This window comes from Rhinopithecus bieti, unplaced genomic scaffold (assembly GCF_001698545.2).
Source record: "Rhinopithecus bieti isolate Rb0 unplaced genomic scaffold, ASM169854v2 scaffold_36840, whole genome shotgun sequence".
Taxonomy (NCBI): domain Eukaryota; kingdom Metazoa; phylum Chordata; class Mammalia; order Primates; family Cercopithecidae; genus Rhinopithecus; species Rhinopithecus bieti.
This window is the reverse complement of record NW_016816502.1, coordinates 2,104,030-2,130,044: the sequence shown is the minus strand read 5'-3', so window position 1 is coordinate 2,130,044 and position 26,015 is coordinate 2,104,030. Positions and strand designations below refer to the sequence as shown.

The window sequence follows — 26,015 nt, the reverse complement described above, 5'->3', positions numbered from 1 at the left end:
TTTTTTTTTTAGTTTATCACCTATTGTTAGTGTATTTTATGTGTGGTCCAAGATAATTCTTCTTCCAATGTGGCCCAGAGAAGCCAAAAGATTGGACACCCCTGCAATAGAGAAACAGAAAAAAGAGAGAAACAGAGGGTACAGGGAAGGGGTATGGGTTTACAATGTAAAACAGGTTAGTGAAGGCCCCAGTGAGAAAGTAATGTGACCAAGCCCAACGGAGACAGGCAGGAAGTGATGTAGACATCTGAAGGAGAGCACTGCAGGCATACGGGTCAGCAAGTACAAATGCCCTGAGCTAGGAATATGTGAAAATCACTTACTGAACATGTCTGCGGGGTCAAACTACCTTCAAAAGGCTATATAATTATTACACTTTACTTTTAAATCTTACATATATACATGTGTGTAACATAAACTTTATTTCATCTTTTAAAAAGTAGGTATTTTGCACATTTTGGTCACTGCAATATCCTAGTATCCAAAACTGGGTCCACTATATCACGAAGCTCAATACATTCTTGAATAAATAAATGAATCCTCCACCCTATGGGAATAGATATTAGCATATTCATTTTACAGATGACCAAAATAAGGCACAGAGAAATTAAGATTCGGCCAAGATTATGTAGCAAGAGAGTGGTAGAACCGGATTTGAACCTAAAACTCTTAACTACCAGACCAGTTCCTTTAACCACTAATTTAGAGGACAAAATATGGATTTCCCCCTGCTATAAGCCACAAATGAAACATTTTCTTCCACAGACCTCAAAATGTCACACTCAAATTATAATAAAAATCACAATAGAAAATTTAAAAAATTATTTGTTAAAATGGCACAATAAACCTCTAAAACGAGTGAGATTTGCCTCAGTCATCTTCTTCTATTTACAAAGTCATTCAGCAGCATTTGAAGAGCATTTGGAAAAAAACAGAAGATCAATCTAAGCTGACAGATTTCAAATAATTTAAACATGCTAAAACATGCAATGTTTCATATAGGAAGAAAATTGAATTCATTTCTAATTAAGAGATGTTTTCATTTAGAAAACTTTCATTTGGGATGAGAAACCTACATGGGCTCGAGCCAAAGCAATACTAAAATCAGGAACATCTTGTTTTCCTTGTTGTTACCTAAATCTTGCTGAACCAATTTTCTTAGTTGTCATGATAATTCAGAACAATAAAAGACACTGTGGAATATTGTGCAATCTTTTAAAATGCCAATAAGAATTATATCTGATAAAAATACCCACAAATTTTACAACATAAAACCTTTAACAACTTTTATATCTTATAGCTTAGAATCACTAGCTAATTTCCTTTTAACATTAAATAAAAGTTCCAAAATCAGTACATAAACTCGTGATTTAACCTATTTTAGAAAAAAAAGAAAAAATTTCTGTGTGAGGGGAATTACAGAAATGTCAACTGAGCACTCAGTGGTTGAAATGTCCAAGTTTTGTGGAAGTTTCGGGTTAAAAGCTAAGAGAACCACAAGCTGTTTCTCATCTCTGAGAGATCCGTGCTTTCTTGTCACATACCTGGAGTAAGAGATTGGTTCTGAAGGAAAAAGCCGGGCTGCTGGGGCTGGCCCACGAGGTTGTAACCCCACAAGGTGGACTGTGGATGGTGCATCATTTGGGAGGAGATAGGCGAGTAATTAGGAGGCACTCGGTATATGTTGCTCTGTGGATATTCCTTCAACATAAAGTTTTTTAAAAAGTTACTTAACTCCACATTTCATACAGCTAATTAATGCAAATAACTTCAGTAAGCTATCTGAGGTACCTTCTATCCCAATGTACAAAGCTATTTTTTATAAAGGAGAAGATGGAAGGAAAAGTGTTAATAAATCCCCTGAAAAATATTCATTTGAGGTAAACTTTTCCTTCACTTAGAAAGTGCTTGGCTTGCATTGGGCAGAGATGGAAAAGGATCTCTTCTGAATTCTATTTCAAAAGACTACAAGTGTGTCAGGAATACCAATACTGAACGACACTCATCACTGAAAAAGCACCTTCGGTTGCTAAGACTCCTGATAATTTCATCTTAGAAGGCCTTTTCGGTGTCTTGGGTCTGCAGAATTATACCAGAGAGCCCTACAGTGCTTCAGAACCACTCCTTGGCCAAGATGGTATTTCACTTGCAATTTTCCAGACATCATTCTAAAGAAGTAGATACTACCCTCATCCCCCATGCTTCCTCTTCTTTATAGTAGCTGCAAAGCCTCTAAGGATCACACCTGAAGGTCTCAGTTTCCCCACCTTCCCTCCTCTAGTCTAGCCCTAGAGGACGGAAGAGAAACAAAATCTCATTTCCCTGCAATTTTACCAAAGAGTATATCTCATCGAAAAGAGGCAGCTTCAGGAAGAATAGAGGAAGAGGGGACATGACCAGACTGACCTGGGGAGCAGGATGGGTTTCAGGGCTTTTGCATCTGAGAAGAACAAAAGCCCATCCATGTGGACTGACAGGCTGGAAACCCCAAATTTGAGGAACTCTCAGTCTGGACCATTTTAAACATCCCTTTAAGACAAACGAATACTGGTAGGAAGACTGAATGAGAAGGGGATACTGATGCTCAAGTGGCATCCTAAAGTGGTGGTGGTCATTTCTAGAATAGTATTAATCACCAAGCTATCAGCTAGGAATAGATGTATTTTAGTTCTCACATAGGTAAACAATAACCAGTCATGAATATCTGAACTAAATGGTGAGTATTTCTTCCACTGTGCAGCAAGAACGCCGTGGAATTTCATTTAAAATGTCTCGAATCCTCTATCAAGTATTCTCCAGGTTTTAATGTAATTTAAACAGAAAGACATTTTATGCATTACTTCTCAAGGTTTATAAAATTATTTCTAAATTGCCATCAAATAGATTTCTGTTGTAATGAAAACACTGTTATACGTGTGGAACACTAATAGAGAAGCAAGAAGTAAAACTATTTTATATCAGGTTTATTTTCATCTTTTATAAAGCCTAAAGCATGGTACAGAAGTAAAATATATAGGAGGGTAAGATGGAATAGTAAAATAGAAAATCTCAAGAACATCCTATTGGCTATGTTAACTCCAACTTTTATTGAAGAAAAAGCAAATAGAGCTTTTAATGTTTATTTACTGAAGATATCAACCACTCAAAATACAATAAATATTTTAGACATAAGTATGTGAGAGAATGTGATTGTCTAGTTCAAAAAATTGAAGTTTCAAACTCGAGGAAATTGGGAGACACTGAAATATTAACTAAATATCACAACGGAAGCCTACAATTAAATAAAAGTATTAAAAGTGGAGGAGGGAAAATCAAAAGCTTTAATCTTGTTGTCTGTGACAAGTCACTATGTGCCATTTAGTTAATTACTGCAGAAACCTGTTAGAAGAACTGTCATAACAAAACTTATCCTGCTCTTGGTAATATTTCGAAGGAAATGATTTGAGCACAAGTAAATCTCATACTAAATGCTAACGAGCCAGGGTTCTCCTTCCTTCCCCCACTTACATCAACTCTTGAGCTAGATTTTGTCTTGCGCTTCCTTCCCTTTGTTTTCTTTTCTTCATCTGTTGTGGTTTTTCCCTGATCTGACAGCTCAGCTGACTTCCTTTCTGGTTCCTGAGAAACTGGAGATGTGGGCTCTTCCTCTTCCTCCTCAGGAGGCAGGGGCAGTGGCTGGAGGTAGTAGCTGCGGGGCTTGGGCATGGGGTGTGTGTGATACAGCAGGAGGTGATGCTGCTCCTCATACTTGATCACTCTTCGGTCCACTCGGACTGTCCCAAACCAGGCCCAGGACAGAGGAGCTGGGTTCTTCTGACCCTCAAACAAGTCCCACGGGGACACCTTCTGCTTCGTAGAGACCTGGAGACCCTGTGGGAAAATAGCACTCTATGACAGCACGCTCAAATATTTTCCTTATTAATAGGCCAGACTTGCATGGGACAAAGATTCAGAGAACATTTTGGCTGGCGTGAGCCCTAGAGAACCCAAGAATACAGCAGAGAAGGTTACACAGCTACATCACTGGAGAGCAGTGGCTAGAATTCAGACCTTTGTAAGCCCAGTTCTACAGTTCTTTATACCACATGATGCTCTGTTTAGGCAACACAGGCAGTCTAGGATATTTTATTGTCAATGTGTATTTCCTCTTTTTGCTAAAAAAAGTTTTTTGCTCAAAGTTTTTGCTAAAAATTCTAAGACTGCAAAGTTAATCTTACTAAATTATAACCAGTTCTAAATCTCTGTAATATATTTATAAGTTTTAAGATAATATGAAATTTAAGAGTCAAGTTATAGTCAACCTCTAAATGGGTTAGTATTAACTTCAATCCAAATCTGTATGAACTTGGTTCAATATGGTAGCCCTGTACTTAATAAGCCATTCTCTCAATATAATATTATTATTAGAGAATTAAATTGTAGCAGCAGGAATAAGTAAAGTCTTTCAACTCAAGCTTATCTTTACTGACTCTAGAGAAAAAAACAAAACAAAAACAAACTGTTACCCTGTTTTTATTCTTAACATTAATTGGTGACATCTCTTGGTACTTGCCTTAAAATGCCAGTTTAGAAATACTTTTCCTTAAATGGCCCACCAAATAACTACTCAGTCATTCCCTAAGATGTGAGTGTCACTGTTGTAATCTATACTTATTCTTTTATGAGTAGCTTCATCTAAAGCCAAAGTTCAGGCCAGGCACAGTGGCTCAAGTCTGTAATCCCAACACTTGGTGAGGCTGAGGCGGGTGGATCACCTGAGGTAAGGACTTCGAAACGAGCCTGGCCAAGATGGTGAAACCTGATCTCTACTAAGAACACAAAAAAAGGCTAGGTGCAGTGGCTCACGCCTGTAATCCCAGCAATTTGGGAGTCTGAGGCAGGTGGACCACGAGGTAAGGAGTTCAGGACCAGCTTGGCCAAGATGGTGAAACTCTGCCTCCACTAAAAATACAAAAATTAGCCAGGCATGGTGGCAGGCACCTGTAATCCCAGTTACTCAGGAGGCTGAGGCAGAGAACTGCTTGAACCTGGGAGGCGGAGGTTGCAGTGAGCTGAGAACACGTCACTGCACTCCAGCCTGGGCAACAGAGCGAGACTCTGTCTCAAAAAAAAAAAAAACAACAAAAGTTAGCTGGGCCTGGTGATGCATGTCTGTAATCCCAGCTACTCAGTAGGCTGAGACTGGAGAATCATTTGGACCCGGGAGATAGAGGTTGCAGTGAGCCAAGATCGCACTACTACATTCCAGCCTGGGAGACAGAGCGAGATTCCGTCTCAAAAATAAATAAATGACAAATAAGTAAAACAAAATAAAACCAAGGTTCAATTATCACCTGTAAATTGACTGTTTCCCAATATTTGTCTTGAGATGAGAACTTTTTCCTTGGTGTAAAAACTACATATCCAAATGGATTCCAGATGTCTTACTACCAGGAAGTTCGCTGACACTGCAAACTCAAACTTGACCATGACTTTAGCTTTTTTTCTTTACACAAACTAGTATCAGATTCTCAGACTACTCTAAATTCCCTGGTAAATCTGATTCTTTCATGTCTTCTTATAAACTCTCCCTTTATTTGTACCACAATTTTCCCTACCTCCCAGCTAACTCTTAATCCTTCAAAATGACTCATGTCAATTTTCCTGGGCACCCTATTCTATCCCCTAATACTGTCTCTGTACCATGACACACAAATCTCATCACACTGTAATTGTCTGTCTACTTCCCCCTTCACGGTAGGAACTCTTTCATCTTGGTGATTATGGAATGTCTGTGGCTGCTTAATGTTCATTAAAAGAGTAACTGGCCACTTTTCTCAAACAATTTTTAGTTGAAATAGCTTACTACATGAAGGTTTTCTTTTTTTTTGTTTGTTTGTTTTCCAGAGACAGGGTCTCACTTTGTTTCCCAGGCTAGGGTGTATTGGCTATTCAGAGGCATGAGCCTAGCACATTGCAGCCTTAAACTCCTGGCTTCAAGCAATCCTCTTGCCTCAGCCTCCCAAATAGCTGGAACTAAAGACATGCGCCACCATGCTCAGCTTACAAGAAATTTTGTATTGATAAATATATTCTGCTTCTAAATCTGAAGTAAAATCAGAACTTATTTTGCTATTTTTTTTTTTTTACACTAAGCTTTTACTTAGTTTCTCTTGGTATGTTTCAGAGATTTACTTAAATTCAGGGAAACATTTTAAGTCCTTTAAACATATAAAATGAAGATCTTCAAAGATATGACTTCTTTATATGATAATGCCAATGACTAAGTACACTTAGAAGACAAGCATATGCCTTAAAAACATCAACAGCAAAACTGAGACATTTTATATATCCTACGTTAAGACAAGAAAAAGTATTTGATTTTTTGTAAATAAATTTATATATGAGAAAAAACATTTACTCTTGCCTGTTTTTTATCTATAGAGTCAAATCCAGCAATTTTGTTTCCTTTTGTGTCAATCAAGGAACCCATAGGTTCACAAGTGATGACATCACATGTCTGTTTCGGCAAAGGTAGTAACTGTCGAACTTTGTCAATACTTTCTGATCGCTTGTCTCCTAGCTCTTTCTAAAGAAAAAAGAGAGAGAGAGAGAGAGAGTGAGTGAGTGAGTGAGAAGTGGGACAGAAAATACAATGAAGGCAAAAGTTAACCAGAAGGAAGTTTTCCTATGAAACATTTCCCTTTTTATAGCTTAGCGCATATTCTTTAACCCTGAACATGGTCTACAAGGCAGTTCCAAATAGAGTAGTGAGTGTTTCATTTCTTCTATTTAAGTAGAAAATAGAACACATACACAAAGGCACTGTTGTTACACAACAAACATCGTAGTGCTGAAATGACAAAAATCCAGGGTAGCGATCACAATCAGAATGCAGGAGCTGCAGAACAGAACACTTTCTCATGTCCAGGGTCAGATTACAAGGTAACCATTGATTTATTTGATTGGTAACGCATCAGATTTATTTGTTTTCTTTTTGCACTCTTTTCTTATAATTTTTTAAAAAGATTCTGTTAGTGGTCAAATGAATCGATTTATAAATATCAATGCAGATGTTTATTTTTTCAATTACATGTGCCAGTCCAAGCATAGAGTTATCCTAAATCTATGTAATGTTAGTATTCTGGTTTTATATTTAACAGTGGATTTCTAAAGTTCTTTTAAAAATTAAACATGTTTTATAATATAATTTTAATAAAAAATAAGGTTATGTGCTTGTAACTTCTAGGTACTGATAAGGTTAGGTGAAACAAATAGCAAATAATCACATTAAATTAAGTTGAATACAATTAATAACATTTAATTTAAGGAGTAGTAAATTAAAATGCACTAGATAATAAATCCATGAACAACTTGAGCTCTTAATACAGGCTGATCTCAAACTTACTTTCAGTTTCTTTACTAAATTCATGTATGCACGCTTATTCTCTTCAGATCCCCCTGGGGATGCATTTGATAGGTCAGAGGCTAATGTTCCATTGATTAAAACACCCAGCATGTCAAGAACTGTTGTGAATAATTCACTAAGAAAGAAAGAAAATAATTGTTTTCATCTTAAAGTGAAACTGAAATACACTTATTTAACTGAGTATTTTTATTCAAGGCACAAAATTTTTAATAGTATCCATCCAAGTAAGATGTGGCAGAAATCGTCATCAGTATATCAAAGCTTATACCATGCATACATGTAGCAAGATAATGTAAAATGATAAAAACATACTTATTAGTGTGCATGTCAACAGTTCCTGATGTAATGATCTGAAGGAGTAGGAGGGCCCAGTCTGTAGTCCACTGGGTGCTCCTCTGCACCGTGTCAAACATTCCTCCTACCTAGCAGATAAAATACAGTAAAATATTTGCATTCTGTAAAATAGAAAATAACATCCCATTGCTTTATGTGATCAAATTTTCATTGTTTTTTATTTAAAAAAACAAGGGATGCTCTAGTTTATAGATTATCTTATCTTTTCTCTCACTTACCTACATGTTTATCACTATTTTTAGTTCTTTCAGCACAGTTCATTCAAAAATTAAATAAAATGAAGAAGGGAAGTGAGTATCTGAATGTGGGCACCAATAAACTTAGTTTTCTTTTGTTCCAAATCTTTTATGATGTCCATTTTTATGATGCAATTATAGTTGAATTAAACCTGAATAATGCCAAAGTCATGTAATCCAATTATCTGCAACTTGCAACTTTGTGTTTGCTGTACAATTACTATTGAATCTAAGCCTGCTATCATAATACCATATGGAAGCATCCACTAGCACAGCAGTGATGGGCAGGAGGCTTGGCCCGCACGCCTACCAGTTCACATGTTGGGACGAGGTTAGAAACAACTGCAAAAGTATCAGGCAGGCCATCCCCCATAGAGGCCTGCACTTGGACCTGCCTGATGGGAAAAGAAAATTCAAAGGAATGCACAATATGTGAGAAATTTTAAATTTCTATAAAACTTCTCTGTGGGATTTGTCTTTATAATCAATTTGATGGAAAGTTGGACAAAACTTTGAGTTAAAAGACTTTTTAAATGGTTTTAAATAAGTATAGTAGAAGCTAACACTTATAATAGTCTTCTCAGACCTACGCTTAGCACAAACGGAAGAGAAGGAAAGATTCACTAGGGTAGAGGTAAAGAAGGCAAATCAAAGCTTAAAATACCTAGCACTGTCTGGAAGTATGACCAGACAGGAAGGAAAGCAGCAAGGGAAACAGAAGGCTTTAGAAACAGGGAAGTAGTTACAGACAGCAAAGAGTGGAAGGCCTCACCTTGTAATGCAGACTTTGCACTTAGGAGAAGTGGAAAGCTGGAGTTATTTTCACATGTAGATATGTTTAATGAAGGGAAAATACTAGAAATGTCTCTTACCAAATTTAGGCGGAGTTGCAATGCTTCGTGCATCATCTGCCGCGCTTTTATGTCATCTTGGTATCGTTCTTCTCTCCAGTTACTTAAAATCTAAGATCAGGAAAAGAAATCTTTTCTCTCCATTAAAGTTTAATTTTCTCTCATTTAAAGATAAATTGAGCTTTATACTGATAGCAAAAGCAACTTCTTATCTTTAACAAATTAAGAAACAAAGCTAAATAAAATTTTAGCTTTCTTCTTCCTCCATGCAGACAGAAATCTGGCTAGTTATTTTGCATTTGCCTTTCTAGGTGGAAGAAGAAAATCTTATATAATTATATAGCCTATGATTAAGTCTGGGAAAATGCTTGAGAGGGCATCACATTTAGCATTAATAAAAACTTTTAAAATACATTACCTCATCGGTCTTACGAAGAAAAACACTGGAGAGACAGAATTACATTTTGCCTCAGTCCTGTGTTACATTTCTAGGGACTTGCTGTGAATCCTAGCAAATGTATTATTTTGATGTTTTATAGAAGAGAAGGTCTGCTATCTTATGTATGTGTCTTCCTTGATAAAGAGAATGCACAGTGCTTTGAAAAATATGGCATTGTAGACATCAGCCAAGTGGCTTATCAGTTTATAAAGTGGGCTGCTTCTTCACTTCCTCACTGACTCATACTAATGCTGGAAAAGGAAAAATTTGCTTAGGAAAGGGAGCCACAAGTGGGCAACACCCTAGAATCAGATGACATGAGCAAAAAAAAAAAAAAATTGCAATTCAAAACAAAATAAAAAACCACCAACAGAAACCCTACCATGCTCTGAAATATGGTCGTTAATGAGAGTCATCTTAAAAGCGTTCAAATGAGTCACATGCAAAAGTACCCCCTCCCAACAGATGACCTGTAAGTACCCTGCATGGTGAGATGAAAGCACTTCCTAAATCTCATCAAAAGAAATGAACCTCTCCTCAAGGCTGGCTTAAGGGGGCAAGGCAGTTAACTAAACAAGCTCTCATGGAGTTCAAATAATAGTAGTGGGACAAAGAAAACTAAGTGTAACAAGTCATTTGAGGCATGCAATGGCATAGAGAATAGCTATGGTCCTACTTTTAGAGGGTGATCAAGGCCTCCCGAAGGAGGTAACATCTGAAAAGAGATCTGAATGAAGGAAGGGAGCAGGCCATGCTAATATCTGGAAGGGAATCTTTCCACCAAAAGGTAAGAAAAGATGCACAGGCACTGAAATGAGAATTTGCTCAGCAAGTTCAAGGAACAGTAACATGGCCAGCCAGTGCAACAACAGTGGAGGAAAGAGGGCCATGACTGGTAGGAGACAAGGTAGACGAGAGAGCCAGTGTCAAATCATGCCTGCCCTTATCAGCTAGAATTTTTATATTAGGTATACTGAGGTAATATGTGACTTACATTTAAAAAGGTTCACTATGACTGCTATATCTAGATCTCTCATATCCAAAAGGCAAGAAATGACAGCAGGATCAAAAAAGATTAAGTGTCCTTGTCCATGTCCATCTAGTACCATTCGAGGGAAAGACATGGTGTCACAGAAACACAGTGCCACAAGAAGGGGTCAATTAGGCTCTGCATCAGGATAAAACACCTCATAAGACCAATCTATCCACTTTGCTTAATTCCATGCTCTCCAATTTCTATTGTGAATGCTCAGTCTCCTTATAGTACATAGATGCAAGAGCCCCGAACAGTGACCAGGAGAACTGTGTTTGGTGAAAAGGCAATGTCCAAATTATTTCTAAATAAACAAATATGCTTTCCGATTTATTTCTTGTGTATTTGGTTGGCATCAATAAAAGTGAGTTTCTGAACCTACAGATTTCAAGCTGAAACTATGCCTGATAATGTGGCATCCAAGCTTGAGGAGCTGGACTCACTGCCATGTCTACTGCAGCATAGACTCCTCCAGGTCCTCTCCTATGAGGCAAAGTTAGGAGAGGGGCAGATACTTCGAAGTTATATGCAATACGTAAAATTTTACTTTTATAGGCTGTACAGATTTATTGTACATATCATTAATATAACGTTGTTAATCTTGTGGTGTCTAGAATGCCAGGTAGAAGAACAGGGCATGGATTGTTTCTCAGCATCTTCTCAAAACATTTTGTACTCTTATTAGTTTTTTTTGTTTGTTCCTGTTTTTGTTTTTTTTGAGACGGAGTTCCACTATTGTTTCCCAGGCTGGTGTGCAATGGCGCGATCTCAGCTCACTGCAGTCACTGCCCGTCAGGTTCAAGCAATTCTCCTGCCTCAGCCTCCCGAGTAGCTGGGATCATAGGCGCACGCCACCATGCCCCGCTAATTTTTGTATTTTTAGTAGAGATGGGGTTTCACCATGTTGGCCAGGCTGGTCTCAAACTCCTGGCCTCAAGTGGCCCACCAGCCTCGGCCTCCCAAAGTGCTGGGATTACAGGCATGAGCCACCTCACCCAGCCCTTTTTAATTTAATTTCAGTATTTGAAAGGCAAATAAATGAATGCCATTAGAAAGATATTTGCCTGGCTTAATATTATACTATACTTTACCTGGTTAACTTGATTTTGGAGAGATGTTAGGAGGCCTTCCCTTTGTTCATCTTGTCCCTTAAGGCAGGTAAGTACCAGTGAGAGGAAGGGTTGTTGACTCAAAAGAGACATACTACAAAGGAAGTAATAACAGCAGATCTAGTTAGAAATAATGCATTACTTCCTCTGGCAACATTCATTTCTTTGCCTCACTATTAGATAAATAAGGGAAGTGGTAAATAACCAAAGGCTGCTTGAAAATTTAAATCATACCTCTACTTATAAGATTAAAAGCCACTGTAATGCTTCTAAATCACTTGGTATGCTCTAATTGCCCTTGAAGCCATTCTCAAACTACCATCAATCCATACTGTACATGCGCATGTCAGGCAGGGAGGGTAGAAGACAGTGAATTCATGTTCTACATCAATATGCAGGATTTTAAAACATACATCAGAAAGAATATCAATTTATACACAGGATAAAATTAAAAATGTTTAAAGTTCTCACATAAAACTCTTATTTTAGAGTCTGGGAAAAGAGGCCTATATGTCTGTTGAGCTTGTTTTGGGGTTTGTTTTTCAGCACATTTCCCAAGACCAAAAAGCAGGGTATTAAGTAGTGCTAATTTAGCAGCCAGCACTGAGGATTCCAAAAACAGAGTATTTGCTAGCGACCTCTAGTGTGCAGCTCCAACACAGCCCACAGGCTCCAACACAGCCCGTAGCCTCCACTGGTAGAGGGGTGTCAAGGCATTTGGTTAAAAATTCTGTTTTAAATTGGCATTTTAACAAAATGTCCTCAATGAGAAAACAATCAACAAATCATATTGACAAACAAAGCGCCATGTTGGAAATAAAAATTTCTTAAAATGAGAACTAGGCCAAAATACTTCAATCAGCATCATCCCACATGGGCAGAATGAAGAGCCCCTGACGTGGGAAGAATGATCTTTCAAGTCTCTTCAATGCCATCTGTCCTGCCTGTGGGAAGTGAGGCAATGCACATACACTCGACTATTAGCAAATATGATTTGAAAATTAAAATTATGCCCTCTTGTTGGTTAATTAATGCTGGCCAAGATGGTAAAACAACCAGATGAAAAACAAATACAATACATACAATGCTGGGTCTCTACCAAAATGTACTGTAGTTAAGAGCACAGGCTCAGAAGCCAGACCTCCTGGATTTAAACCCAGGCTTTATGTCCTTCACTGTGTGTCCTGGAGCAACTCATGTAACCTTTAAGTGCCTCAGTTTCAACATGATATAAAGAAGAGAATGAGAGTAACTATCACATGATTGCTATGATAATTTTAAAAGCTCATGTACATAATGAGTTTTAGAGAGGAGTTGCCATTTTGTAAGCGGTCAATAAATGGTGGCTACTATAGTATTATTCATTAGCGGACAAGAAACCGATATGCTTAAAATATTTTTTTTAATGGAAGAAACTGTCAATTTTTTTCCTTTACTCCTAGGTTTCATGGCATTTTCACATTAGGGTGAGGTTTTGTTCTTTCTCAGTAACACAGTTTTCAAATATAATTACTGGAAACCTTTTCTTGGGCATAAAATAAATTAAGAAAACATGAGTAGTGGTAGCCTAGGAGTTTTAATGTCTAGTCTAGAATAGGAGCCCTAAATGTTAAAAATATGAGCAACTAGTTCAGACACCAACATGCCAGAATTATACATTATATTTATTTTAAACATAAATACCTAAATAATTAAAAAAAAATAGAAATAATTAAAAATAAAATACAGGGATCAGGTAGCTATCCAGATCTGATTCATTTGGTCTAAAGCGGGTCTCAGAAATCACTGGTTTTAACAGTTCAGCAGTGATTTGGATATAAAGGCAGAATTGAGAACTAATGTATTAAGGATTATAACCTGAAACTTTTTAAGAAGACAGCCTTGCCTAACAGAATATTTCCAGTTCCATTTAAAAACTAAATTTCAGTGGACTGTGGGTACAATGACCACACGGGTTTATAGGAAGTGAGACTTTCTCAATTATTCTTTAAACTCTCACAGAGACGCACATCTTCCACTCACACCTTTTCTGTTTCTGTCTGTCCCTTTCCTTTTTGGAAGAAGAACCCAAGTGCTGTCCCTTCTCCAGCTCTTCCCCAGCAGCTTTCAGCACTCTTCCTTGCACAGAAGTTGGCAGCCTGGCAATGAGGGGGGCCACCAACCATACGCCCCTGCGTTCGGAGGAACTAAAATCAGAAACAGGTGTTACACCAGAGAAAGCATCCTTTCCCCCGCTCTCACAGTTATAACAGAAACTCCAAAGCAAAACTTTGATGTATGAGACACACAGACTGTTCCAAAATTTCCCTTTTATTTCTGTATTATCTTTCCTTTTTCCGAACACTAGGCATTTGCATGAGCTTTCCACCTAAGCTTACAGAAAGCAATAAAGCATGCAGTTCTGGAAGGATATTGTAACTAAACTGATTTTAATGTTTTCCTATGACCCCGTCTCTGATTAAAAACAATCACTTTGTCCAACAAACAATATATTTTTCTGTCACAGTTACAATATGAAATACTATATGTAAGCATACTAATAGCTAATTTTTAAAGTTTAAAATTCGCTAGTTATACTTTATGCCAAAATGATGAAATACAAATCAATCTGCCTTTCATGATTAAATAATTACTTTAAGATTTTATATGCCTACTGGTTCTAATTCTGCACAAAAATTATCAGGATATATTTGTGCAAAATGATAAATCAATAAAAATGGTGGGAAAAGTGTTTCCCATATAATGAATACCACATAACACAGTAGACCAAGGGACACTGAAAGCATGAACCAAACCTGAGTTCACCTGCAGTTTCAAGGTGTTTAGTCCTACTCCATCAAATATTCCAAATGCAAAGCTATCATCCACCCCAGCTTTACTCATTAACTTATTAAAATAATGGTAATCACCACTTACAAGTAACTATGTTCTTCACATTCCTGGGACTTAAAGAAAAATCACTGTGCTACACAAAATTTACCGTTACTTGTGAGAAATTCATGACAGATCAATAAAACAACACACAAAAATACCTTAGGAATGTCTTTATTCCATTCTGTCTTGTGCTACCTGTATCAGCACTTCCAATACTGTTTGGGTTGAAGAGGCTCATGCCAGAATTAGAAGAATTATTTAGGTCCGCAGACTGCTGGAATACCTCTATTGTTGCCTTTGCAATATTGTCCAGTAAGTTGTTCATTTCGGCCACAGAACCAGAGCCCTAGAGTTAGATATAAGAATACTGGCACATATGTGTATTCCCTTATCCTCAAACATCAACGTGTTTTGCTTTTTATAAAATTTCATACAGAGATAAGCTTTCAATACAAACTCACAGGGTCCTTCAAGCACTGTTTGATCATTAGCTGGAGTTCTAACCAGGACTGTCTCAGTGTCCACTGCTCAAGATTCTGGGAAAAAATGGAAAGAATTAAAACATGATGGGTATCAAATGTGTTAAAATACAGTAATTCCTTACAGTACTCCTTCTCTGAAGAAAGAGCAGAATAATCATACACAATACAAGAATTCATATGAGTCAAAAGGTTCCCAGACTTGTTGCATATATATCCAGTAGTGACACAAACCAACAAACAGAAACATTAATTATTAATTAAATAGTTAATATTGTGCCTGACTCAGCTATGCACTGAAACTAAATAAGCATTTCTCCTTTAAAAATCTATTTAACCAATCCCATTCCAAAATGATTTCAATATTCATTTAATAATATATTTAACATAGCCCCCTCTCTGAAGCATATTTCTCATGTAAATACAATACTGACTTAAAATAGCAATATTTGTTTGATGATTATATACAATTTGCAGCATGTATATCCACCCAAAAATAAAGTATGTCATTCCACAGAAAATGTGGGGAATAAAAATCAGGATTAAGTGAAATCACGAATTAGTAAGGACAAAAAAAGAGAGAAAGTAACTCTTTTTATAATTACAAAGAATTTGTCAAATGACAGAAACATAATCTGTATACGACTGACCTGAAGAATACGCTTAATGTGCTGTCTTTGCAGGTTGTCCCCCTCGGTACATTCTTTAATGCCATGAGGATAACAGATAAGCTGCAGTAATTTCTGTGCTTGCATATTTGAAAGCACAGGGTCCAATATAAGTTCTTTGTCTGTACATAATCTTTCAGGTTCTTTTAAGCAATGCTCTCCTACCCATTCCTAAAAATAATAGGGCAATTAGATTGACAGGCACTGGCTTTTGGTATATATATGCAATATGTACTAAATCCACAGTGCATAACTGAACATAAAACTGACAGAAATTTTCCAATTAAAAAAATTACATAAAGTAGGTAGAAAATTTTAAAACAAAATTTCTAGCATTTTGACTTCTAAAGAATACAAAGTAGAACCTTGCTTAAAACATTTTTTAAAGGGAAAAAAAAGAAAACAATAAAGGGAATATTAGTATGTTTTTAACTGGAAAGTGAGGTCTTGCTCTAGGTACTATTTTGTGACAGTTTTTTCTAACTTGCTATGTAACAATTCTATCAGATATACGTTCTTCATAATTTTCATGGAAAACATTGTACTATCTCACTGACTAGATAGAACACACTATAACAAATATTTAGAAAACTATCTTCCATTTTGATCCTATTATGAATAATGTTATCATTATAAATAAGTATTCATGCATATCTCTTTTCTATACAATAACTGTCAGGGTAATTTCATAGAAGTGCAATTGCTGGGTCTAGTGTGAGTGGAGGGGCTATAGATGCATGGGGCTAATGACCCTCTGAAGAGTTTCTAGCAATTTAAACTCCTATTGCCTTTTCTTTATCATTTTTTTCAAAGGCAAATAATTATACTAAATAAAGTAAGGAATCACCAACAGTAACAGAGCCTAATTTGAACCCAGATCTATTTCGGGTGAAGTCTGTTTCTTAACCACCATACCAGTGGCTCAATGCTGGTTGTCCACTAAAATTACCTGGGATCTTTATAAAATTCTATGCCCAGGGCCCACATCAGACTAACTAAATCAAACTCAGGTGGTGGCACCCAGATATCAGTAATTTTTTAGGCATCCAAATTGTTTTAAATGCTCCAGGTGATTCCAATATGCACTCACAGTTCGGAACCAAAGCACAATTGCCTCTCAATACTTATATGACTATGTAGTTAATTAACTTTTACCATAATTATAACATGCCTGTAAAATACAAAAACATGACCCAGTCAATATGACATCTATAGCAAAGTACAAAATAATATATAAAGTATGTCACTTTTTTGTATAAGAAAAGATAACTTCTAAAAAAATATATGGGAGGGAGAATAAACCAAAAAATAATAAAACTGGATCATCTGGTAAGAGGGATATGGGAGGGAAGACACATCTCTGAGTATACTTTTTTGTATAGTTTCATTTTTAGAAGTAAGCTACCCTATAGACAGAGCTGGGGGCAAGAAAGGAACTTAAGGCAAAACCAAATGAACCTAGTTCCATTTCAGATAAAGAATATATTCAAAGGGATGGGAAAAGTTCCAATAATTTTTGAACACAATATTTTAAACCCTTAGAGAAAGTGGAATTGTAAACGAATCTTCAACTCCTTTTGGGTAGGTTTGTTCTTCCTAGTGGTATGTGTGCTACATATCTTTCTTTCTTTGAGACAGAGTCTTATTCTCTTACCCAGCCTGGAGTGCAGTGGCGCAATCTAGGCTCACTGCAACCTCCACCTCCTAGGTTCAAGCGATTCTCATGCCTCAGCCTCCCAAAGAGCCAGGATAACAGGCATGTGCCACCACACCTGACTTATTTTTGTATTTTCAGTAGAGATGGAGTTGCATCATGTTGGCCAGGCTGGTCTCAAACTCCTGGCCTCAAGTGATCCGCCTGCCTCAGACTCCCAAAGTGCTGGGATTACAGGCTTGAGCCACTGCGCCCTGACCTAGTGTACATTTTTGATACTATATTCTAATTAATCATTTTTTGACAAAGCACTGGATAGCCCATTTAACATGCCCGGCCATGTGTACCATTTTAAAACTATTTCAGATGTATTATAGAATTAAATAAGTAAGTTCATGTTTTTGGGAATCAGCATTCTTACTATGGAAGAAGGTGATACTAATATGAATTAGGGGAAAATACTTTGTGGGGTTGGATTGGAATTGAAGGTATCAGTAGGACCTCATAAATATATATATATTTACATATATTTATGTGTATGGATATATTTTTCTTCCTAGCTTTGTCTGCAAATGGGTCCTAGAATTAATGATACTCCATAACCATGAGCATACATAATACCCAGATCTTGGTTTCTAAGTACCATTCTCTGCTAAACAGAACCAAGGGCTCCTTGGAGGAATAGTTGATTCCAGGTCCGGGGCACAGAAAGTACAACATGGGCCAGAAACTATGAAAATACCATCTATTTTTTAAACGTCAAATGATGTGATAGAAAGGATGAATCGATTCCTGCTGGACAAAGCTGGGAGTCTGAACATGAAAATAACAAAGTACAGTATATTATAACCCATATGGCTAATAAATAGATAAATAGGGGAGGAGGGCAGGCTCTTCCTTAAAACAGGACGCAGACTGATATTATGAAGGAAGAGGAGGAGCAGGGGGGAAAAAAATCACCATTTTGCAACCATCATAGTAAAGACTAGATTGGGCAAGAATGAAAATGAATGCTTATGACAGCTGGGGGAGTTAGATGAGGAGAAGAAAATTTGCACTGTCTCAAAGTATCTCCTCAAAGATTGCTTATTGCAAGGGGAAAATTAGTAACTATACAGTGGGGAAATCTTGAAACTATACAATGGAAACATCTTAATCAAAATTAACACCACCCTTGAGGTGCAAATGGGCATCACATGCCTTCAGACATGATTACCTGAAAGAACACAAGATTACTTCTATAGTATCTTGGCCAGGGATGCATAATCTGAAGCTAATCTACAGGAAACCTCAGACAAATCCAACAATACTGGGACAATTAAAAAATCAAACTGTGGCCTATAGATGAGAAAAAATTACTGTACCAAAAGCTAAATTTTCTGATGTTTAATAGCTATATTTTGGTTATGTTATGAAATAATGCAATATTCAAAAGAATAAAATATACAATCTACTCTTAAATGAATGATTCAGAAAAAAATAGGGACATGCACCCACATTTCCACATACAAATTACAAAGCACATGTAGCAAAATGTAAAAATTAGTAAATCTGTGTAAAGGATGGACATGAGTTTTTTAAAAATAATTCTTGCAACTTTTCAGCAAACTTAAAATTATTTCAAAATAAAGTGAGCAAGAAAAAAAGGACCACCTATACACAAGTTTCCGACAAGTGTAAATAGCTCTCTCCAAAAGAAGAGTTATGTATTCAAAGTAAAAGGCAAATTAAATTAGAATACCTGTTGACAGATAGTCCTTAGTACGTATCTAGCGTATTCTCTTAAATTGGCAGTTTCAATGGAAATGCTTTTCCCACAGGATTTTGGATTTTGTGAGGCAGTCCAAATATCATCAGCATTCCCATCACATCGCAAACCTCTCATGGTGAAGTCATCATTCTTTAAAGAGCTGACACTGTTATTGCCAATTTTGGCATCTCCTAAGTAATAGAATCACAAAAGCAAAATCACAGAAGTTCAAAATATTGCCAAATATTTGAGGAGCAAATGAGGATAGCTTTCAGGGATTTAAAATATGTGAATATTATTATTATTGAATAGCCAGTTGTTCAGGAATAGAGAGAATGGATCAAGAGAATAAATGCATGAACCCAGAGAAGTTTTTATCAGAAATGGAGAAAAAGCAAGTTCAAGACTCGATCCTTACTTTGTTTGTATGATTATAGTTTCACCAAACTTGGAAAGGCCATTATGAATCACACTAAATAATCACAGAACATTGGTTTCACCAATATTTCAAGCATGAATGTATTCAAATTCATTTGACTTATAGACAAGGAAAAAATGGGTTACTCACCCTTCTAGATGTCCCTTTTCCATTTCTTCTCTTACAATGACTTATTTTCTATCCATAGGTCAAGAGAAAATTTTGCCTTAGCCCACCTTACTATCAACTTCTTGACAAGAGAGATTTATTTCCCTGGGAATGGAAAAGGGCAATGCATACTAAGGAAGCCCTGAAAAGTAGGGTATTCATTGAATAACCCCTGTTTTTTACCTTCCTCTCTGTAACATAGAAATAAGAAAACCTTACCTGATAAATCTCTAGTATACTTAGTGAAATGAGGTTAAGGAAAGTGTTTTCTTCATAACAAAGTTCTGGGAAAGAAACTAAACAGAATGTTTGAATAGCTAGAAATAAGAAATCTCCAGCCATGAAAGACAAATAACTATCATATTTTAAAAGTGAGAGAGTAATAAAAATTCAAAATAAGGATTGCCAAATGACAGCACAGCCTTCAAACTTTTGCCTGTTTACTCACAGGATCATAGGCCTTGACAAGAAAATTTCCTGGAACCAACACATGCTTTTACAGTAGGCCTTCACTGCCTGCAGTAAGTGGGCAAAACAATGCCCAAGTTAATGGAAAAAGCCTTTTAAAACCCACAAGTCAACCAAGAAAAGTTTTGACTTTGCTGAAAATGGCTTAATGAGTATTTACTTACAAAATCTTAAGCGGAGGAGATGAATAAATAATGAATTTCAATTTATCAATATATAATCATATGTTTCTCATTAAAATACAAACACAAAGAGTAACAACTTCATTTTACCCACAGGATTTAATTCAATAGATCACTTCAGGAGCTGAAAGAAAAGACTAAATTCTAAAAGTACCAAAATGTAGTATGCTTTCACTACCGTTAGGTGATGTAAACAACTACCTCTATACCTTGTTAAATTGTAGAAATTAAAAACCAAATTTGATATAATGGTCCCACCTCCCTAACTCAAAATATATCCTGGTGGATAGGAATTGAGAGTTGGTTAGGGCATGGTAGGGTGGATAAATTACAGCTTCTGCAAATAAGAGAAGAAAGGAAAAGAAAAGAAAGAGAAAAAATCATATCTGCTAGCCCCATACTAGGAGATCCTCATTTAGTTTAGATGTTAGGGTAACAGAGAAGGTATCAGAGTCTGTGCCAGACCTTCTGCAATTGCATAGACAATAGAATACATTGAGTGTTCAGTGCTCGCCTGGCTCAAAGCTCTGCTGACATTAAACTGACCTGATCCTGACTTCTTAGACCCAGGGAATCCTCCAAATTACGTAAAGAGGTGGGCAAATTTTACTTGAGATTAGACCAATCCTACAAATCATGGGGCCAGTGTCTAGAAGGTACTCATCTTGGTTTCTGCAATTAACATGTGTGTCACTTACAGATTCACACTTCCAACATAATTGTATTGAAAACTCATTCTTTGCTAGTTTCTCTGATGAGCACTAGAAATACCACAGGCAAAAAGCCAGTTCCTATCTTCATGGTCCCTACATTAATTTATTAAGTAGAACCGACCAACTGACTTTCCCTGCAAATATGATTATAGTAGGGAAATTTTACTCACTGAAATGAGCATTTAATGTTGGCTGTATAAATCTATAAGCCCCTACACTCAGAGGAGGCTGTGGTCCTTGATGTGGCTCTACCTTCCCTTTTTACTACAAAATTCACAGGCCTGTGTGTGTATCCTTTCTTAAGGTGAAGTTCTGATAGATAGTTTTTTGAAAATTCTGTTATCCTTCCTCATCATCACCAAATAACATTTCCCAAGCAGGGCAAGATTATAGCCCGAAACATGTTATTTAGGACTCATCTAAAGCAATTCCTATCCATTCAGTAATTTCTGTTCTAATGAAGGGGAGCTACTTCTGAACATAAGAGTCAAGACAAAAGAAGGTACCCAAAGTTAGAATTAGGCAGTCTGAATTCTAGACTTTCTAATTATTCAAACCCTTTCTGATTTATAGAATAATGTTTTAATGTATTACCCTGTAAATGAAGAGAAAAGGCAGTGCTATTATTCCAGGAGAATACTTACAAATAAGGATGTAAAGAACATCTTGGACATTATGAATTAAATGAAAAAAAGTATTGTGAAATTTAATATTGATTTATCAATAATATCAACATCATTGCAACTACTGCATGGGTCATCAAAAAACAAAGTTAGAAGGAAATATACTTGTTCAGGGTCATGACAGAAGCAGAAACACTAAGATTAAAACTCAGACTTTCTGGTGTTCTGCTCCTGAAACATAATCTGGATAAAATGTAAATGTTTAGTTAGATTACCAAGTCATCCCTGTCTCTCACAAAGTGTGACTTCTGCCACCAAAGAAGGCAAAACAACCCTGTGGGTCTGAGCACCTATTTTACATCAGAATAAGACATGATGCCACTAAAACACCATAAAAAATATTATATGTAAGTTCCCCCAGAGACACTGTAGATAAGGGACAGAATCTTCAGAGTCTTATGTATTTGGTCTAAGAAAAACCAACTAATTTTTCCAGGAGAATAAGCGATCAAACAATATCAGATTTCCAATAATATTACTAGATTTAAATCTGAAAATAAATTATTTTGCCTTCATTTCTGGTGATTAACCAAGAAGCTTAGGGTCAGAATAATCTTACCAAGCATCATAATTGCTTTTAAGACAGCAAACACAGCTCCCACTTCAATGCTGTTGTGAGCAGCGGCTAAGAGGTGTCTATCACAAGATGATCTTATTCCGGGGAAAGGTTTGCCTACAAAAACAACAAATCTTTAACAGTCTCATCACCATCATTAGTAATGTTTTGTAATTATTTACAGGCAGTCAGCCTTTCATTGTTAGACTGTGGGTGCTTAATTGCCATTAGCTTGCTTTAATTGATGCTTCATGGATTCACTAAGAAACACTGCCAGTACTCCTCAATTATCCTTTTCTTGTTATTTACTAAAACAATGTCGTTCCTCCTCAGAGATACATCAAAAAGATTAGTAGGACTTTCACATACTTGTATTGATTCTCAGACAAATATATGCATACCTATATGGAAATGATCTTCAGGAAAAGACTTCACCAACGCCCCTAAAATTCTTACTTTATTCCTTCTACTTAGTACAAGAATAAATGAGGGCCAGGTGCAGTGGCTCACGCCTGTAATCCCAGGACTTTGGGAGGCTGAGGCAGGTGGATCAAGAGGTCAGGAGTTCAAGAACAGCCCGGCCAACATGGTAAAACCCCCATCTCTACCAAAAATACAAAAATTAGCCAGGCATGGTGGCGCATGCCTGTAGTCCCAGCTACTTGAGAGGCTGAGGCAGGAGAATTGCCTAAACCCAGGAGGCAGAGATTGCAGTGAGCCGAGATCACACAACTGTACTCCAGCCTGGGTGACAGAGTGAGACTCTGTCCTGAAAAAAATAAAATAAAATAAAATAAAATAAAATAAAATAAAATAAAACAAAACAAAACAAAACAAAACAAAACAAAACAAATCACCATTGCCCTAAGCTGCTCTGGTGTGGTTCAGAACCAACACACACAGTATGTGAGAAGACCATGCTGCCCACCAGCATGACTTGGCCTAAGAGCAGAGGTATTTTTATTGCTTATTAACTCTTGATTCGTATTTCTCAATACATCCTGATATTACACGGATTAAAGGTGCTGACAGCCCTCTCAACGAATGGTATCATCTCACCCTTCATCACCCCCAGGGCATGCCCAAAAAATTAAGAAGGCAATTACAGAAAGGGACAGCCTATTTGGTCATTTTAGAACCTTTAGCTACCAATCAGATTTTTCAGCAGTCAGCTCACCCGTTGCTTGAGGTAAGAAGCAGGCCTGGGGAGCTCGGAAGAGATGAAGCAGGAGTCGGCATGTCATTCTCGCCCCGGGCTCAGCGTCCGCATCTCCACAAGCTAGGAAAGGGGGATTGGAAAAGCAAGTTTTCTAACACACTTGGGAACACGTCCTTCAGATTTCCTATCAAGCTAAATTTCCTGGAATAATTTAAATAAATTTTCCTTATGGTAAGAAAGTGAGGCCCTGGCTATTTTTCTGAGAAATCTTAGTGCTTTCTTAAAACAGACTGTAACATAGCAGTTTCCCACCTTTTTCATGGTGATCCATGTTAATTTGCATACAACAACTATTACAATTCTACTATATCTACCTTGATACTACACCACTTTCCAATATACATACCCTCAAATACTCCTTCCACTGTGTTTTAGTGTTAGAAACCACTCCATCAAGACAACAATCAAAGAGCAACTGAAGTTCCTGGATGCTGCCTTACCTGCCGCTAGAAGAGAGGGAAGTGCGACATGCTGCACGACGTCCTCCAGGGAAAAACACTGTCGTGCTATCAGAATAGCAATGAAAGTAGCTAATGAATCATGGAATGAAAGGTCACTCACCTTCAAGAAAAACATTGACAGGTTTTAATACCTAACAACCTTGTGAGTAGTATCTAAGATTAATAACTAAGAGATTGTAGGTAATACCAGTAAGATCTCAAATCCCAACATGAACCAACAGAGGGAAATGACAACATATCATGACGATTATCCTCTAGGCCTATTTCTATTTTATAAAACAATGAATGAGGTTTACCCACATTCCAATGCTGTAAGAAAATACTGAGCTTTGACTTGCATACATGCAAATGAAAAACAAAACAACAAAAATGCAAAATCAGGAAATCACTACAAGATGTAACATCATTAAAACATTTTGGCAACAAGATATATCATTTAAGAGTCAGACCATTAGAAGGCAGGGAAAAACCAGGAGGCTCCCCCCTAGTTGAAAACCAAGCCTCACTAAGGTTTTGGAGTTCCTTTCAGTGATAACTACTAAGGATTCTTTAATATGATAAAACTCATTTTAAAACAACTCTGAAAGTTTCCAATTGACTCTTAAATTTAAAAGAAGAAAAGAGACAGAGGGGAAATTAATTGAGTCACAGTGAAAAATTTACCTTTCTAGATCTCATGTGACCTTGGCAGAAAATAACAGGAAAAACAACTACAATAGCAATCTTCATACTGATTCGTACCACATGCCAAAGACTATGGGTAACTTGCAAAAATCACCTTATTTATTAGCACAACGCTATAAGGTTCACAGTATTATTAATTCCATTTTTTTAGATGAGAAATTGAAGCAAAAGGTAAAGTGCAATTTTAAAAAAACAACTAAGAGATTAAGAAACTATATTAAAGAAAGTCTCTTTTGTCCAGAAAAGCAGGCCACATCTATGAATTCTATATACATAAATTCATAAGTTTTCATATAATGAACATGTAGAAATAGGATTATCCAACCAGTCCTGATTAGCAGAATTCAGAAGTAAACCTGCAACTGAGAGGCAGGTATAAAAATGTATAAAGAACTATGCATAAGCGATACTAATGTAGGACAAAGACTACTCCAATAAGTGGCAATAGGAGAAGTAAAGAATCAAGACAGATTTTTAAAGAAATACACACATCATGGATGCAACATGACATCCAAGGAAGTCAGTGATATATACGAGGGGTATCTCTTTATCATCTTCCAGGCATAATTGCCAAAAACACTGGACACCCTCAGAATCTAGAGCTGGACATTCTTATGTAACCCCACAAAGCCTTTATTTGTATAGTGTGCCTTGCACTTAAAAATATCAAAATGGTTCTCTTCAGAATGTGAACTGCTTTAGTTAGATTATATCCCATGCTATGAGGAACCCAGGGCAGTTGGTAAAAAGAAAAAACAGCTCTGAAGAGACCATCCATATGGAAGAAATCTCAACTAAATGGAAATTTCAGGAAACAAAGAAATTCTTGATCCCTCTGCTACAGATTAAACTATGCATTCTATTTATTTCTATTTTTTTCATGTATTTAATCCATGGCAATGTCATTGTGGTTTATTGCTTTTGGAGAAAGAAATGATATTTTATAACATTTCAGTTGAATCAATTAAATAAAAGCCAAAAGCAGAAAGATTAGCCACTAATTATTTAACTGCACAGTTCAATTTCTAAATGAAAAGAAAACTTACATCTACAGTGCAAAGTACATCATTAAACCCCCACACGTGATTTGAAGAACAACAAAGAGCCTTCAGAACCCCCAGCCATTCTGAACTAAGAACAGTGCAGCAAGCCGTAAGCTCGGAGGAGAAATTGGCTATGTCGTTAATCCTAGAAAATAAAAAGAAAACATAGAAAGTAACCTTGTACAAAAGAGAAATATTCACCTGTGATATACTTAATTAACATATATTTCACTAACATCAAACAAGTCATTTTCTTAGATTCACAGATAATTCATTTGTCAAATAACTTAGTAGAACCTTGAGAAGAAGATAAAATGGCTTCAAATATTTTGACAATTAATGCTGTTAGGCAACAATCGGCACATATATGAATTAGAATATTTTAGTTTCGTGAATAAATCTGAGCTACGATTTACATTTTTAAGGGCAAGAAAAAATTTATAGATACTATGTAATTTAGGTGGACCCAAATACAGTTTTTTTTCAAAATATGGGCATTTTATTTGTATTTTATTCTATGTTTTTGAAAATAAATCATGTAATTGTTGGCCATATTGAAAACATC

General features: G+C 36.5%; 2 protein-coding genes across 3 annotated transcripts in view; one reads left to right on the top strand and one right to left on the bottom strand.

Annotated features, from left to right (window-relative positions):
* The window catches only part of MED12L (mediator complex subunit 12L), a 352,689-nt gene that overhangs the window by 45,803 nt on the left and 280,871 nt on the right, over nt 1-26,015 (bottom strand). The window contains exons 22-37 of the mRNA XM_017854932.1: nt 25,454-25,595; nt 23,703-23,823; nt 23,221-23,322; nt 22,047-22,160; nt 18,847-19,046; nt 15,434-15,622; nt 14,766-14,840; nt 14,463-14,650; nt 13,455-13,616; nt 11,413-11,524; nt 8,871-8,960; nt 7,721-7,830; nt 7,388-7,523; nt 6,407-6,568; nt 3,508-3,870; nt 1,545-1,701 (exon numbers count right to left, since the gene is read on the bottom strand). Of these exons, the coding sequence (XP_017710421.1) occupies nt 1,545-1,701; nt 3,508-3,870; nt 6,407-6,568; nt 7,388-7,523; nt 7,721-7,830; nt 8,871-8,960; nt 11,413-11,524; nt 13,455-13,616; nt 14,463-14,650; nt 14,766-14,840; nt 15,434-15,622; nt 18,847-19,046; nt 22,047-22,160; nt 23,221-23,322; nt 23,703-23,823; nt 25,454-25,595 (2,423 nt within the window). The remainder of the gene's footprint in view (nt 1-1,544; nt 1,702-3,507; nt 3,871-6,406; nt 6,569-7,387; nt 7,524-7,720; nt 7,831-8,870; nt 8,961-11,412; nt 11,525-13,454; nt 13,617-14,462; nt 14,651-14,765; nt 14,841-15,433; nt 15,623-18,846; nt 19,047-22,046; nt 22,161-23,220; nt 23,323-23,702; nt 23,824-25,453; nt 25,596-26,015) is intronic.
* Nucleotides 6,804-26,015, top strand: part of P2RY12 (purinergic receptor P2Y12) — a 47,009-nt gene continuing 27,797 nt past the window's right edge. Inside the window, exon 1 of one of the 2 annotated variants that reach the window (XM_017854936.1) lies at nt 6,804-6,924. Coding sequence is in view for 1 of the 2 variants with exons in the window: in XM_017854935.1 (XP_017710424.1) it covers nt 6,903-6,924 (22 nt within the window). In the remaining variant the exon portion in view is untranslated. The remainder of the gene's footprint in view (nt 6,925-26,015) is intronic. The other variant, XM_017854935.1, reaches the window with a different exon arrangement.